The 15039-nt window shown below is 41.2% G+C and overlaps 1 protein-coding gene across 3 annotated transcripts; it reads right to left on the bottom strand.

Moving 5' to 3' along the window:
• Positions 1-1407: 1407 nt before the first annotated feature.
• Positions 1408-14012, bottom strand: tnfsf13 (TNF superfamily member 13). 3 transcript variants are annotated; one of them, XM_060912243.1, is made up of 7 exons: positions 13929-14012; positions 13251-13440; positions 13057-13138; positions 11212-11262; positions 10897-11015; positions 10683-10821; positions 1408-2612 (listed from the first exon to the last, which is right to left on the bottom strand). In XM_060912243.1, exons 2-7 carry the CDS (start codon positions 13395-13397, stop codon positions 2503-2505), a joined length of 648 nt encoding a protein of 215 aa, XP_060768226.1. In that variant the 5' UTR covers positions 13398-13440; positions 13929-14012; the 3' UTR covers positions 1408-2502. The 3 variants fall into 3 exon arrangements, with proteins under 3 accessions (XP_060768226.1, XP_060768227.1, XP_060768225.1); XM_060912244.1 differs by lacking the exon at positions 13929-14012 and having other exon boundaries at positions 11212-11259; positions 13251-13547; XM_060912242.1 differs by lacking the exon at positions 13929-14012 and having other exon boundaries at positions 13251-13547.
• Between the last annotated feature and the right edge of the window lie 1027 nt (positions 14013-15039).

Here is a 15039-nt window from a genome sequence, read left to right on the forward strand (position 1 = left end):
GGGGGTTATGATTCTTCATCACAGAGCCAAACATGTTCCAGAGGGAAAAAAGCATGCTGTTCCTGGAAGAATGAAAAGAGAGAGAGAGAGAGAGAGAGAGAGAGAGAGAGAGTAAGCTAGTTTGAGCGAAAAATAGGACTTACTGTTCTAAGAAAGTATTGCATAATATTAATAATAATAAGAAGAAGAAGAAGAAGAAGAAGAGGTAGAAGAGTACACATTTCCTCTGTTTCAGACTGACAATGAGGGGGTGCCATTAATTATGACTCTGTTGACTGTTCATAGTTTATATTTTCTGCAAGGAGTTCAGAAACTATTCAAAAATGTTGAATGTGTACAGTTCTTTTTTTCCTTTGTTTTTAAATTTCTTATTTTTCCACCCAGAGAACCCATTCTGATAAAATTGTCATTCGATTCTATTTGAAATAATTCACACACAATAACTTCCATACTGGCAGATGGTGATGTGCACCAGTGTATTAAAATAAAAAATGAACTCACAGACCCGACTGGCTTTGAGAACTGTGGAGCGGGATGAGCTTCTGAACTTCAAGAAAATTCAATTGTGTTCTCGATCAGAATTGTGTAGAATTGTGTGTGTGTGTGTGCGCGCACTGTAACGGTCTGTGGAGCCCTAAAGCCTGCAGTTCTGTTTAATCCAAATGTTCACAATTTCAGTATTAATGTTGTTTGATTCAGAATTTCCAACCTCGAGCTCAGAGCAACCATACAACACACCGCCCTCAACCTGGAATTCCAACTCAATGATAAACCCAGAACGTTCTCTTCAACCCTGAGTTCAGCAAGTGACATCAAATCAAAATGGCTGCTCTCTTCTTCTTTATGTACTTGTTTTATATATATATATATATATATATATATATATATATATATATATATACACTTGTATTTGTTTTATATCAATAAACATACAGCCATATTCACTTTTTCACTCTTTTCAGGAGGAAAATATACTAAATATCACTCAGGACAGTTCAACGGCGAGCTTGTTGTGACTTTCTGCTTCTGAGACGTCCAGTTAGTGAATCCTTTTAACGTACACTTTACTCTGAATATGATCCAATGTGTTTAAAGATGAAGTGCAACAACATGTTTATGATCTCCTCTAAAACTACAGTATAATAACTCACATTTCTTCCTTTTCATTAACTTTTTGCTGGATATCGTCACTTCCTTTAGAAATTGATCTCTAAGTATGTGGACGAATCCCAGAGCTTTTTAAACCGATTACTGATTTCATTCCTGTAGTTATACATTTATCATCCGTAGATAAATGAAAATAAGTTTTAACCCTGATTTATTTATTTGATGAATGGAGGGTTTTAGGTGTAAATTTATCCTTTATGAAAATGAATCAAACACAGAAGAGTCTGATGTTGTGTTTTATTGAAACCACCTCACGCTTTTGGCTAGATTTTACAAAACGTCATTTTTTTTTTCAACAGAACGTTTAAAAATCACAACATTTAAACGTTTATTTTTCATTTCAAGGTTTTTCAAAAAGAAACTTCAGCATGTATGAAAATAAAAAATGATCGCACGTGACTGTTCAGTTTATGTAGTAAAAACAAAAAGATATTTTAAGATATTTCATGTGTTATGGTTTCTATATGCAGAATAACTGTATTCACCCTTTTCACATATCCCACAATCCACTGCGCAGTTGGGAACTTCCTGTGGCCACGCCCAGGCTGCTGATCACGGTACAAAAAACAATATTGGGCTATATAATCAGCTTCGATGTTCAAATATCAAATGTTCAAATATCGTCTGTAAGCTGAAATGTGATGTTATTAGAGTTGTTTTATTTGTTTAGTTACTGGTCCCATGGTATTTTTCATCAGCACAGAAGCTTTTAATCAATCATCCTTATACTGTCACCCATACAGCCCTTTCCCTTTCACTCTGCACTGTTTACATGAAATACATGTTCCAACCCCTCAGCACTATAACTCTGGCCAACAACATTAACGCTGTACATTTACACTGATGATAAATTGTAAATGTGCAATCATTTTAAGCAGTAATAATCTTTAAAAAAAATGTCTGAGACCATGTAAACCTGTAATAATATTTGAACATCCGAAATTTGAACATCAAAACTGATTATATAGCCCAATATCGGTTCTTGTACTGTGATCAGCAGCCTGGATGTGGCCACAGGAAGTTCCCAACCGTGCAGTGGGTTGTGGGATATGTGCAAGGGATGAAAATCAGGGGTTGTTGTTTCTGTGGTTCCTGATCTCTCCACTGTGTGTCTCCATCACCTCTAAAATGGAGCAGCAGATGAAGCGGATACCATCTCGAGAGGATTAAACACAGTCAGAAATACAGTTATGGTGTGTGTGTGTTCACGTGCATACAAATGTGTTTAAAGTCTTATGTAGCGGTTATAACGTTCTTGTGAACTTTCCTTAATTTCCTTCTCATTTAGAAATCCACCCACTCAGGAAGCAAACACATGCACACGCAGGCCTAAGATCAGATACTGAAGAGCCCCATGAAGGTGGCATGAGCTGAGATGTCGAGCTCGGCTGATTGCCGTGGGACAGAAAGTTCCAGAACTGATCCTGACTCCAGGAAGTGAACGCCTGAAACACACACACACACACACACACACACACACACATATTTTGTGTTAGGGTTAATGGTTTATCAGGAAATAATTGCATCATTGGTTTAAAATCTTGCTGTTATTGAGTTCTAGCTCACATTTCCTAGAATCCTCTGCACTCTGTAGTAAGTCAACATTTTCCATGTCATCGATATTCCACCATGTTACAGTTGAAAAACAGTCCACAACAATACAGCGACGTTCTCATCCATCGATCATAAACTGTAACTTGAAATTTATATTTTGTCAAAGTAGTTCTCTGTTAAATTCTCTCAGCTGATCCGTTCTGTTTCTGTCCGGTTGGTTATTCTGCTGTAACGGACCAGAACCAGCGTCAGATGTCTTACTGGCAGCCAGGAAGGAAAGATCATAAAACAATGACTTCTTCTTCAGTTACCGAACATGACGTTAAAGTTGAGTAAATAAGTGATGTCGTCCAGCGAGGCGGTCATTACTGTGAAATAAACCCGACTTGGTGACTGAGGATGTGACGCGGAGGATCTCGAGTCACTCTGAAGGGGTTTATTTCACAATAATGACATCTGGTTGTACGTAGATTATCCCACTTATTACACGGCTACTTAAGAAAGAAATCAATAAACTGACACAAAATATTTATTTAAAAATGATTGTATTGTTTCTGCTAATGATGTTGGACAGAAATAACAGACGTCAAAGCACTCTAACTGACCAATCAGAATGGAGTCTCAGGGTCAAAGGTGAGAACGCTGCATGGATACAGAAACCCAGACGCAACCAGGGTGAGCCGGGGCGAAAAATAATCTCCGTACATGCTCATTTCTACTTATTACAAAGGTGACGGAGGATGAGGGATGATCTTTCACAACTCAAGGTACTGTAGGAGTTTACTGGACTTCATTAGTCCACTGTTGTTGTTCATGAGTTCGCAGGATTGGAGAACCCTCGGTGTTGTGTTCATGATAACTCGTCTCTTCTACGTCTACGCTGAAACTCAATTCAACATCATCTTCATCCATCACAATGTCTCATCTCATCTCATCTCATTATCTGTAGCCGCTTTATCCTGTTCTACAGGGTCGCAGGCAAGCTGGAGTCTATCCCAGCTGACTACGGGTGAAAGGCGGGGTACACCCTGGACAAGTCGCCAGGTCATCACAGGGCTGACACATAGACACAGACAACCATTCACACTCACATTCACACCTACGCTCAATTTAGAGTCACCAGTTAACCTAACCTGCATGTCTTTGGACTGTGGGGGAAACCGGAGCACCCGGAGGAAACCCACGCGGACACGGGGAGAACATGCAAACTCCGCACAGAAAGGCCCTCGCCGGCCACGGGGCTCGAACCCGGACCTTCTTGCTGTGAGGCGACAGCGCTAACCACTACACCACCATGCCGCCCCATCACAATGTCTTTCATTTTTATTAGAGAAAGTGTTGTTGTTGTTGTAAAGGCTCGGTATTCAGCTTGGCGAATGCACATGGAGAGCGCCGTGAACAGAGTCGCAGTGACGTGCTTTCAGAACACAGTGGCCCAAATGTAAACAAACAGCAAATTGGATTCTGGGAAGCGAGAGTTGGCCACTTTAACATTTAAAAACCTGCTAATTTTTAAGAGGAGGAGAAAATGCATTGATACATTTATTATTTTTTTTATTAGCTTCACCATCAATACTAAAATTAATTTTAAAAAATAAGTAATATAATCTTGACAAGTAAATAATTTTTTTTTTTTAATTTAAGTTATTCCATGAAATCGAATCACACATGAGCTGGTAGCTGACGAGGTGCATAGTACCGAGTTGTCTATAATCCATGTACAGTGGGAAAAACAAGTATTTGATCCCTTGCTGATTTTGTTGGTTTACCCATTAAGAAAGACTTGATCAGTCTGTAATTTTAATGGTAGGTGTATTCTAACATGTGGAGACAGAATATCAAAAAGAAAATCCAGAAAATAACTTTTAAAACATCTATATTAATTTATTTGTATTTTATTGAGAAAAAGAAGTATTTGATCCCCTAGTACCCATCAAGAGTTCTTGTTAATACAGACAAGTTAGACTCTCCAAATTACCTTGTCACCTAAATTGAAGACACCTGATATCACTAATGACTTGTATAAAAGCCACCTGGCCACAGAATCAATCAGTTTGTCAGACTCCAAACTCTCCAACATGGGAAAGACTAAAGAGCTTTCTGTGGATTTAAGGGAGAAGATTGTAGACCTGCACAAGACCGGTATGGGCTACAAAACCATTAGCAAGAAGCTGGGCGTTAAGGTGACAACTGTTGGTGCAATTGTGCGCAAGTACAAGACTCACAACATGATCATCAATCGACCTAGGTCTGGGGCTCCAAACAAGATCTCACCTCGTGGGGTTTCCAGGATCATGAGAACGGTGAGAAATAGACCTACTACAACACGGGCAGAGTTAGTGGATGATCTTAAAGCAGCTGGGATCACAGTCACCAAGCAAACAGTTGGTAACACTTTACACCACAATGGTCTAACATCTTGCAGTGCTCGCAAAGTACCCCTGCTTAAGAAAGCACATGTGCAGGCCCGCCTGAACTTTGCCAATGAACATCTGAATGACTTGGAGAGTGACTGGGAGAAGGTGTTATGGTCAGATGAGACCAAAATTGAGCTCTTTGGCATCAATTCAACCCGTCGTGTCTGGAGGGAGAGACATGCTGCTTATGACCCCAAGAACACCATCCCCACTGTCAAGCATGGAGGTGGTAACATTATGCTTTGGGGGTGTTTTTCTGCACAGGGCACAGGGCTACTTCAGCGTATCAATGGGAGGATGGACGGAGCCATGTACCATAAAATCCTAAGTGAAAACCTCCTTCCCTCTGCCAGGAAGCTTAAAATGGGTCGTGGATGGGTCTTCCAGCAGGATAATGACCCAAAGCATACAGCCAAGGCAACCAAGGAATGGCTGAAGAAGAAACATATCAAGGTCATGGAGTGGCCCACCCAGTCTCCGGACCTGAATCCTATAGAAAATCTATGGAGAGAGCTGAAGCTCAGAGTTGCCAAGCGACAGCCACGGAATCTTGATGATTTAGAGGTCATTTGCAAAGAAGAGTGGACCAAAATTCCTCCTAATATGTGCAGAAACCTGGTCATCAACTACAAAAAATGTCTGACCTCTGTGCTTGCTAATAAGGGGTTTGCCACAAAGTACTAAGTCCTTTTGGCAAGAGGGTTCAAATACTTATTTTCCTCAATAAAATGCAAATAAATTAATACAAATTCTTTAAAGTCGATTTCTTGATTTTCTTTGTGATATTCTGTCTCAGCATGTTAGACTACACCTACCATTAATATTACAGACTGATCGAGTCTTTATTAGTGGCCAAACCAACAAAATCAGCAAGGGATCAAATACTTGTTTTCCCCACTGTATGATGAGATTGAGTGGAATAACTGTTTTATTCTCTCCACATTCACTGGATTTTGAGAAACGGAGCATTTTTATTTTTTGCAAAGTCTCGTCTCGTCTTCTTCCGCTTTATCCGGGACCGGGTCGCGGAGGCAGCAGTCTAAGCAGGGAAGCCCAAACTTCCCTCTCCCCAGACACCTCGGCCAGCTCCTCGGGAAGAACACCGAGGCGTTCCCAGGCCAGCCGAGAGACATAGTCCCTCCAGCGTGTCCTGGGTCTTCCCCGGGGCCTCCTCCCAGGGGGACATGCCTGGAACACCTCCCCAGGGAGGCGTCCAGGAGGCATCCGAAAAAGATGCCCGAGCCACCTCAGCTGATTCCTCTCGATGTGGAGCAGCAGCGGCTCTACTCCGAGCTCCTCCCGAGTGACTGTGCTTCTCACCCTATCTCTAAGGGAGCGCCCAGCCACCCTGCGAAGGAAACTCATTTCGGCCGCTTGTATCCGCGATCTTGTCCTTTCGGTCAATAAATAAAAACTCTATACAAAACGTCTGACAAAATTATTTCCGTTTAGAATGTAAACAAACCAGCAAAATGACAGGAGCAATTTGTGAAAAATGCCATAATAATAATTCTTGTAAAATAAAAATATGTTCTTGTCATCAAATGCTTTTATTCCATATTTTGTTGCTTTTTTATTTTGGGGGGTTTTCTTCTTCTTCTTTAGGGTTTTTTTTTTTTGGTGGTTGGCAAACCAATTTAAAGGTGCATTACGGCCACCGACTGGGCTGGAGTGTGGAACAGGAGATATTGGAGGAAAACTATATTCTTTTAAATACTTGATCATTTTTGGGGTTTTGTTTTCAAGTAGAGTTTTTATTTCATCCTCAGTTGGTTCAGCAGCACGCTCCGCCATTTTGTTTTTCTCTATTCACCAGAGGTGGAAAGTAACGAATTACATTACTCACGTTACTGTACTTGAGTAGCTTTTTTGTGTACTTATACTTTTTCAAGTAATTTTTAAAGAGTGTACTTTTACTTTTACTTAAGTATGTTTTCTTTTAAGTAGTGTACTTCGGTACATTTTACATCACAACCGTTACTGAGTAAAAATAAAAATAAATAAAAAATAAAGAAAAGGCTAAAACAGAGAAGGGGAAATGCGTTCTGGAAATGAATCACGGGAAGGACAGTTGTCGCGCGCGCGAGTCTCACACAGACGATGGTGGACATGGAGGAGACCGAGGAACCTGTGGTGGACGACCCTGCAGAAAACGCAATTTCTTCCAGTAATGAAGTGCACCCCTGGCCCTACATACGTGATCACTTCAGCTTCGTAGAGAAAAGGGGTGACAGTTTCATTATGCAATGCAGATTATGTGTGCCCAAGAAGACAACCATTGCGGCATACAAAAATTCGACATCTAATCTGCGCAAGCATGTTGAGGTAAGTATTGTCATTGACATCATAATGTTTCCTTTCCATAGTAAAACCAACAATAGGCTGGTTATATTCCAAAAATAGTGGATGGCATTGCTAATGTTGAAGTAGCAACCTGTTGGTACTGTAACATAATGGTAGCTAGTCTGTTATTCGGTTGGCTAATCACAAAAGTTAAAAAATCTCATAAAAAATCTATGGCTTGGCCATGGTATTGTATTGACCTTTTTTGTTTGTCTCAGTTTTAATGCAGCATTATCCTAAGCATTCAATTTGATACACTTCCTTTAAATAAAACATCTGGGTTGAGATGTACATATATCCTTGTTTCCTCTTCTTTTTCATTTTTGCACAACACAATGGAGGCAGAAAACACCCATTGTTAAAAGTAACGTTTTACTTTTACTCAAAGTACATTTTAAATTATCTACTTTTTACTTTTACTTGAGTAGATTTTTTGTCTGGTAACTTTATTTGTACTTAAGTAAAATTTCATCAGAGTAACAGTACTTGTACTTGAGTATAATATTTTAGTACTCTTTCCACCTCTGCTATTCACTGTATATGAGCTGATATCCTAGTAGTAGAGTAGCTAATCAGAGTGTGCGATTGCTCATATCCAGTGAATATGGATATATATATATATATATATGGCAGAGTGACCACAACAGTGTTAGTGTCAGTTCTGCGCGCTGTGGCACGTGCACCTGAAGGCGTGCCTCGGGCTGAGTGCGCGCCGAGTGAGCTCCAGCACGTGCGCCATGAACAAAGCGCACCTGAACTCAATTAGAGAACTATGTGTTGGGCTATTTAAGGACTGCGCTGATGCTAAGGTGATGCGAAGTATTACGCCACGTTCAGTGCGCGCATTACCGAGCCTTTTTTCCCGTGTTTGTGGTTTTCGTGGTTTCTTGACTCCTGTCCCTGTTTCTAGTTCTTGTTCTCGTCTTGCCTGCAACATCCTGTTTGCGCCTCGACCGACCCTTTGCTTTTTTTCTCGTTAATGACCTTGCTTGCCGATTTGGATTGTTTGCCTTTGTATTTTTGTGTGTATATATATGCACTTCATTAAAATAAACACTTCTGCACATACACCCGTCTCCCTTGCGCACTTGACATTTAGCTAATTACTGTGGGCCGACAATATTAAACAAAAAAACAACAACTATATATTATAAAAAAAGTATCTATCTATCTATCTATCTATCTATCTATCTATCTATCTATCTATCTGCTTATTTACATTTTAGGTACGTGTTTATTAAAACTGTGTAAAGTGAAGAGAGGAACAGAGAGGGGTTTAAATAGATTGGGGAAATACGTTGCAAAGTTTGCTGAGATATTTTAAAAGGCCTCAAACAGCTGTGTGTGTGTGTGTGTGTGTGTGTGTGTGTGTGTGTGTGTGTGTGTGTGTGAGAGAGAGATTTTACAAAGAAATCTTTTCTTCGTCATCTTCAATCATTTGGAGCGAGCAGACAGATTCTTCTTCTTTTTTTACTTCTGTGATAAATAATATTTATCGCTTTTTATCACAATTTTTTTTATTATTTATCACTATTTATCACTAATTATTTATCACTATTTATCACTAATATTTATCACAATTTTTTACTTCTGTGATAGATCTTGCAGTACTGTAATATTGTTTGGTATGGCAGTCTATCCATGAGCTTAAAAACTAAATTGTCCCATCAAACTAAAATCTGCTCAAAGATTATTGGTCAACATCTTCATAACATCTATGAATCAGCCTATCACAAAAGCATGATAAGAATGGCTAATAACATTGTTTCTAACCATAATCATGTCTTAAATAATGAATTTCAACTCTTACCATCTAACCGCAGATTCGGTGTGCCACAGTTTAATAGGATAAGGTTAAAGCATTCTTTTGTACACCAGGCTATCCTGAAGTTAAACACTGAAATTAAAACAAGGTCAAGCAGACGGTGATTGGACATTTATGTTATATGTGCTGTTATTTATTTTATGTGTTGTTATATGTATTGTACCTGCCTATTGTGAAACTGTGTGGGTATGTAGTTTGTGTACATGTAGTATTGTATGTATTATTCTTCACAAATGGAGCTGCATTTGCAATACTTTGCTAGGACGTAAGACAAATTTCAGAGTTATCTGACATTAAAGTGTTATCTATCTATCTATCTATCTATCTATCTATCTATCTATCTATCTAGATGAATCAGCGTTTCTGTGACACACTTCTATGACAGTAACTTGCTTTTTGGATACAGCAGTAAACTGGTTCCACAGTTTATTGCTGTCATCACTGAGAGTTTTTAACAGCCGAGGAGATCCAGGATTTTGTGCTGAACAACAGGAAATGATTGGATTAATATTTTATTATAATGCAGTGATTGTTATTGTTGTTGATATGCTGCCAGAATGTGTTTTTTTTTTTTGTTGTTTGTTCTTGTCCCTGATTTTAAGCGACATTTATCAAGTTAGCGTGTTATCACTATTTTTATTTTCGATCCTCTGTACATCATGAGTTCAAATCCTGATGATGTTACAGGCATCTGTGGCTGGGGATCCAAGAAGGTGGTGGTCCCTGTGTGGGAGGGGCATACTCGGTCTCACCTGTCAATCAAGTGACGTCAGCCAATCACGGGCGTGTGTGTGTGAGATCATGTATGCACAAGAGGGCAGATAGCGCTTTGCTCTGTGTGTTACGCTGCCATGTGATGCAGCAGTTTGAGGAGATGCAGCTGGTGGTGTCATGTGACTCAGAAGAAGGCTGTGTGGTTTGAAGGTTGTGGAGTTGATATGAATAACAGAGTCATTAAAATTCCAGTGTAGAAATTCAAATGACAGCAATCGGGATGATTAACAATCAAACCAAAGCAGACTGTAAACTGAAGGAATGTTAAGAGGAGAAAAAACTACAGCATCGTCCTCACAGTAACTGAGTTCAGGTTGTCGTAAACTTGTGAGGACGCAAACGTATTTGTGAGAGTGCAGAGAAACTGATGCACTTAAGTTCAGCGAGCACTGAGACACGCCCACTTCCTGGCTTCTCACTTGCTCCGGTCTACACTTTACTCACGAGTTGAGGTGCGATTCACAACACTAACAACACTGGGGGAGGGGTCTCTTTTTTTGCAGCCTGCTGTAAATGATGTGAGATTATTTTGATTTTGACCCTGAGGATCTGGAGCACACTCGGGTTTGAGGATATTTAGGAACATGTGAGTGAAACTTCACCTGCAGTGTAACACGTGTTTCGAGGCGCGCTCACGTTGCTCGGCATGCTCTTCAGGCACTTCAACAGTTTAGTCTCCACCCCATTCAGCCGCATGGTGATCACATGACCCATCACCCAGGTGTGGTCCTTATAGAGTACCTGCAGCACAGGAACGAGGGATGAGTTCTTTCAGGTCGTGGATGATAGAGTGATATACAGAATAAATGAACTAACCTGACTGTAAATGAAGTACAAGCCCTTGGTCACCACGGTGATGGAGTCCCCGGATACCTGAAGCCCCACCCCATGGCTACGCCCAGCTACCCAGGAAAGAACAGTCTTATCATGCTCATCTAAAGAGGAGAGGAAGGAATGAGAGTAGAACAGGAAGCAAGAGTGTTTCTGAGGAATATTTTGTTGAACATATCCATTTGTGGAATGTAACATTTTAAATTTTTGAATATTTCCTTAAACATGCCAGAACACACACTTTACAGGAACAGTTTGGTGTCAGTTATCTACAGGTGACAGGTGTGTATCTATACGTACCGTACGAGTGTTTGGAGAGAGGAACCAGGTGCAGAAATGTTAGCTGTTCTGCTGAGAAATGACACAAACACTCAAGAATGAAATTGTGTGTGTGTGTGTGTGTGTGTGTGTGTGTGTGTGTGTGTGTGAGAGAGAGAGAGAAAGAGAAATAGTGTGACAGTGAGAGAGAGAGAGAGAGAGACAGAAGCTCCTTTTTAAGAGAGATCCTGCTATACTGCTATAAGAAAATCTCTCGATATACCAGCTTTGTTTCTTTACACTCAACCAAACAAAGTCGCCATAAAGCCACGGCAGTGTGTTATTTATGTCGTGCACCGGTGTTCTCGGACCAGCAGTGTAACATAACGGCGCGTCAGTGTTTAGTGTAGTGTACAACATACACATCAGAAATGCGAACACCCCGAGCAGACCGGTGTCACTTTATAACAGCAATAACGGCACGTGAACCGAGTGTTGAGGTGTCTGTAGGTTAGCTGCTAGCCGTTAGCATCTTCTTTGGATTAACAGTGAACTGTTTCTTCAGAGATTTTTAAATGATCTAGTAGTGGGTTGCACACGTAATACATCATTAAAACATCACACCCCTGTTCCTCCATATCAGTTCTCCCTTTTACACAGACATCGAATCAGCTCCGTGACCCAGCTCTGTGACTCAGCTCTGTGATTACCCCCACCACCGGCTCACAGGCCGAACATCACAGACCCCCATTCCAGGTTTGAGCATTTTATATAGAACAGTGTGGTGGAATAAAGCTACAAGGGGTGAGAGAGAGAGAATCTTGATTCTTTAATCAAGTTAAAAAGCGCCATAAAGAAAACGAATCATACTCGTGGCACATTGTGCAAATGTAATATTTGTGATCAGTAGAGTTAAATTGCATGTAGTTGTATTGTTGATTTAATGATATTTTAAATTTATGTCTTATATCAGACCTTCTTGAGATAATGATGTTTATTCTATCCACATTCACTGGATATGAGTAATCGTGCATTCTGATTGGCTACTCTACTACTAGGATATCAGCTCATATATTGTGAGTAGAGAAAAACAAAATGGCAGAGCGTGTTGCTGAACCAACCGAGGACGAAATAAAAACTCTACTCAAAAGCAAAACCCCAAAAAATAAAAAAGCAACAAAATATGGAATAAAAGCATTTTATGGTAAGAACATTCTCATTATCTGTAGCCGCTTTATCCTGTTCTACAGGGTCGCAGGCAAGCTGGAGCCTATCCCAGCTGACTACGGGCGAAAGGCGGGGTTCACCCTGGACAAGTCGCCAGGTCATCACAGGGCTGACACATAGACACAGACAACCATTCACACTCACATTCACACCTACGCTCAATTTAGAGTCACCAGTTAACCTAACCTGCATGTCTTTGGACTGTGGGGGAAACCGGAGCACCCGGAGGAAACCCACGCGGACACGGGGAGAACATGCAAACTCCACACAGAAAGGCCCTCGCCGGCCACGGGGCTCAAACCCGGACCTTCTTGCTGTGAGGCGACAGCGCTAACCACTACACCATCGTGTCGCCCCCTCATTGTACATATTGAAGATAAATAAAGCCTTGATTGATTGATAGAGAGAGAGAGAGAGAGAGAGAGAGAGAGAGAGAGAGAGAGATGAACCACATACAGTATATTTTGACACTGAATCTTGTGTAATATGGACAGACAGACAGACAGACAGACAGACAGAATCACTTGTAGAAAGAGTTATTAGCTTGGTAAAGAGGTTCTGTTCAGTAACACAGAATGTTTAACCCTTCCAGCAGAAGAACACACTGAAGATCTCATTCCATAACCTTTGAGGAAGTGTATAGGTTTGTGTTAAACTCACTCGCTCTCTTCTGTCTCACTTTTCTCTGTGAGGACACGTCCCTTTTCCCTCTCCTGCTCCCACACGCCAGCGACATGGAGGTCTAAAACACACACACACACACACACACACACACACACACATGCAGTGTTTACACACAGACAAGCAAACAGACAGGCAGACAGACAGACAGACATGTTTCTCCACTCACCCACCCCTGAGCAGCAGTAATAGCAGTAGAAGTTGCTGCACTCGGTCCTGACGCTCTGCAGCTCCGTCAGCATCCGTCTGTGTGTGTAATGCAGGTGGAGCAGAGCCACCATCACCCCGGCCATATACACCAACACACTCCACTTCAGCATGACTCCACTGTCACACAGCTGTGTGCACTTCTAGCGGAAACAACTGGACATTTAAAATAAAACTGTCATTAAACTTCTGCAAAAATTCTCTTCTTAGGAAACAATTTTCCCCTCAAGCCTCTGTGCTGACTTTCAGTTTTGGAATGTCATCAGTGGCCATGCGTGGGAGTGGCCTCCTGCTTACTCACCAGCCTTCAGCAAAAACAAAGCTCTACTATATCCCTCAAGAACACAGTAATTATCATTTGTGAAATAATTACCAAGCAGGATGTGAAGTCATGACACAGAATTATCTCATATCAATAAACGCATTTCAGCTTTTTCCCCTTTCTTTTCATTAATGTTTCACAAAACATGGCATGTTAAAAACATACATTATAAACTTTTTCTAGCAGTTGCAGCAACATATTCTTTCTTTCCTTTTTATACCAAACAATACCTGAAAATAATAAATAAAGCTTGGATATTATCTGTATATTGGATGTAAATGTGTTGATCAAGTAAACTGATCAGCCAGAACATTAAACCCACTTGCGTGAAGGTCCGCTTTGTGCCACCAAAACAGCTTGAGCGTGTCGAGGCATGGACTCCATATGACCTTTAAAGGTGTGCTGTAGCTTCTGGCACCAGGATGTTAATAGCAAATCCTTTAAGTGAATTGTGGGTGGGGCCTCCATGGCTCAGACTTGTTTCTTCAGAACATCCCACAGATGCTGATTGGACTGAGATCTGGGGAAGTTGGAGGCCAGGTCAACACCTGGAGCTCTTTGTCATGTTCCTGAACAGTTTCTGCAGTGTGTCAGGGAGCATTTTCCTGCTGAAAGAGGCCACTGCCATGAGGAAATACTGTTGCCATGAAGAGGTGAACTTGGTCTGTAACAGAGTTTAAGTAGGTGGTACGTGTCAAAGTAACATCCAGATGAACACCAGGACTCAAGGCTTCCCAGCAGAACATTGTCCAGAGCATCACACTGCCTCTGCTGGCTTGCCTTCTTCACATAGTGCATCCTGGTGCCATCTTTTCACCAGGTGAGTAACACACACACACACACACACACACACACACACCACATAATGGAAAAGAAAATGTGATTCATCAGACCAGGCCACCTTTTCACATTACAGTCCAGTTCTGATGCTCATGTGCCCATTGTAGGTCTTTCGGTGGTGTACAGGGGGTTAGTTTGGGTTCTCTGACTGATCTACAGCTACGCAGCTCCATACGCAGCAAGCTGAGATGCACTGTGTGTTCTGACTCCTTTCTATCAGAGCCAGCATGAACTTTTCAGCAATGTGTGTTATAGTAGCTGTCACCGGTTCACTGGTTGTCCTTCCTTGGACATTTTTGGTTGGTACAAACCACTGCATACCAGGAACACCCCACAAGACCTGCTGTTTTGGAGATGCTCAGACCCAGCCATCTACCCATCACAATTTGGCGCTCGTGAAAGTCACTCAGATCTTTACACTCGCCCATTTTTCCTGCTTCCAACATATCAACTCTGAGAACTGACTGTTCTCTTGCTGCCTCATATATCCCACCCTTTGGTTCAGCCTCTTTGATGTGCTGTGATGTGCTTTGGTCTAATGCTGACAGGACAAGCCTTGACAGATTACTAAGGTTGCAGAAGAGAGGAAGAGA

This window comes from Neoarius graeffei, chromosome 28 (genome assembly GCF_027579695.1).
Source record: "Neoarius graeffei isolate fNeoGra1 chromosome 28, fNeoGra1.pri, whole genome shotgun sequence".
NCBI lineage: Eukaryota > Metazoa > Chordata > Actinopteri > Siluriformes > Ariidae > Neoarius > Neoarius graeffei.

Bases quoted from the DNA above. Each gene is read 5' to 3' on its own strand.
- tnfsf13 (XM_060912243.1), bottom strand. From the start codon at position 13,397: ATGCTGAAGTGGAGTGTGTTGGTGTATATGGCCGGGGTGATGGTGGCT. The intron at 11,263-13,056 runs GTGAGTTTAACA...GTCATTTCTCAG, and splicing joins AGTGAGACAGAAGAGAGCGA to CAGAACAGCTAACATTTCTG. The intron at 10,822-10,896 runs GTTAGTTCATTT...CCTGTGCTGCAG, and splicing joins TGTACTTCATTTACAGTCAG to GTACTCTATAAGGACCACAC.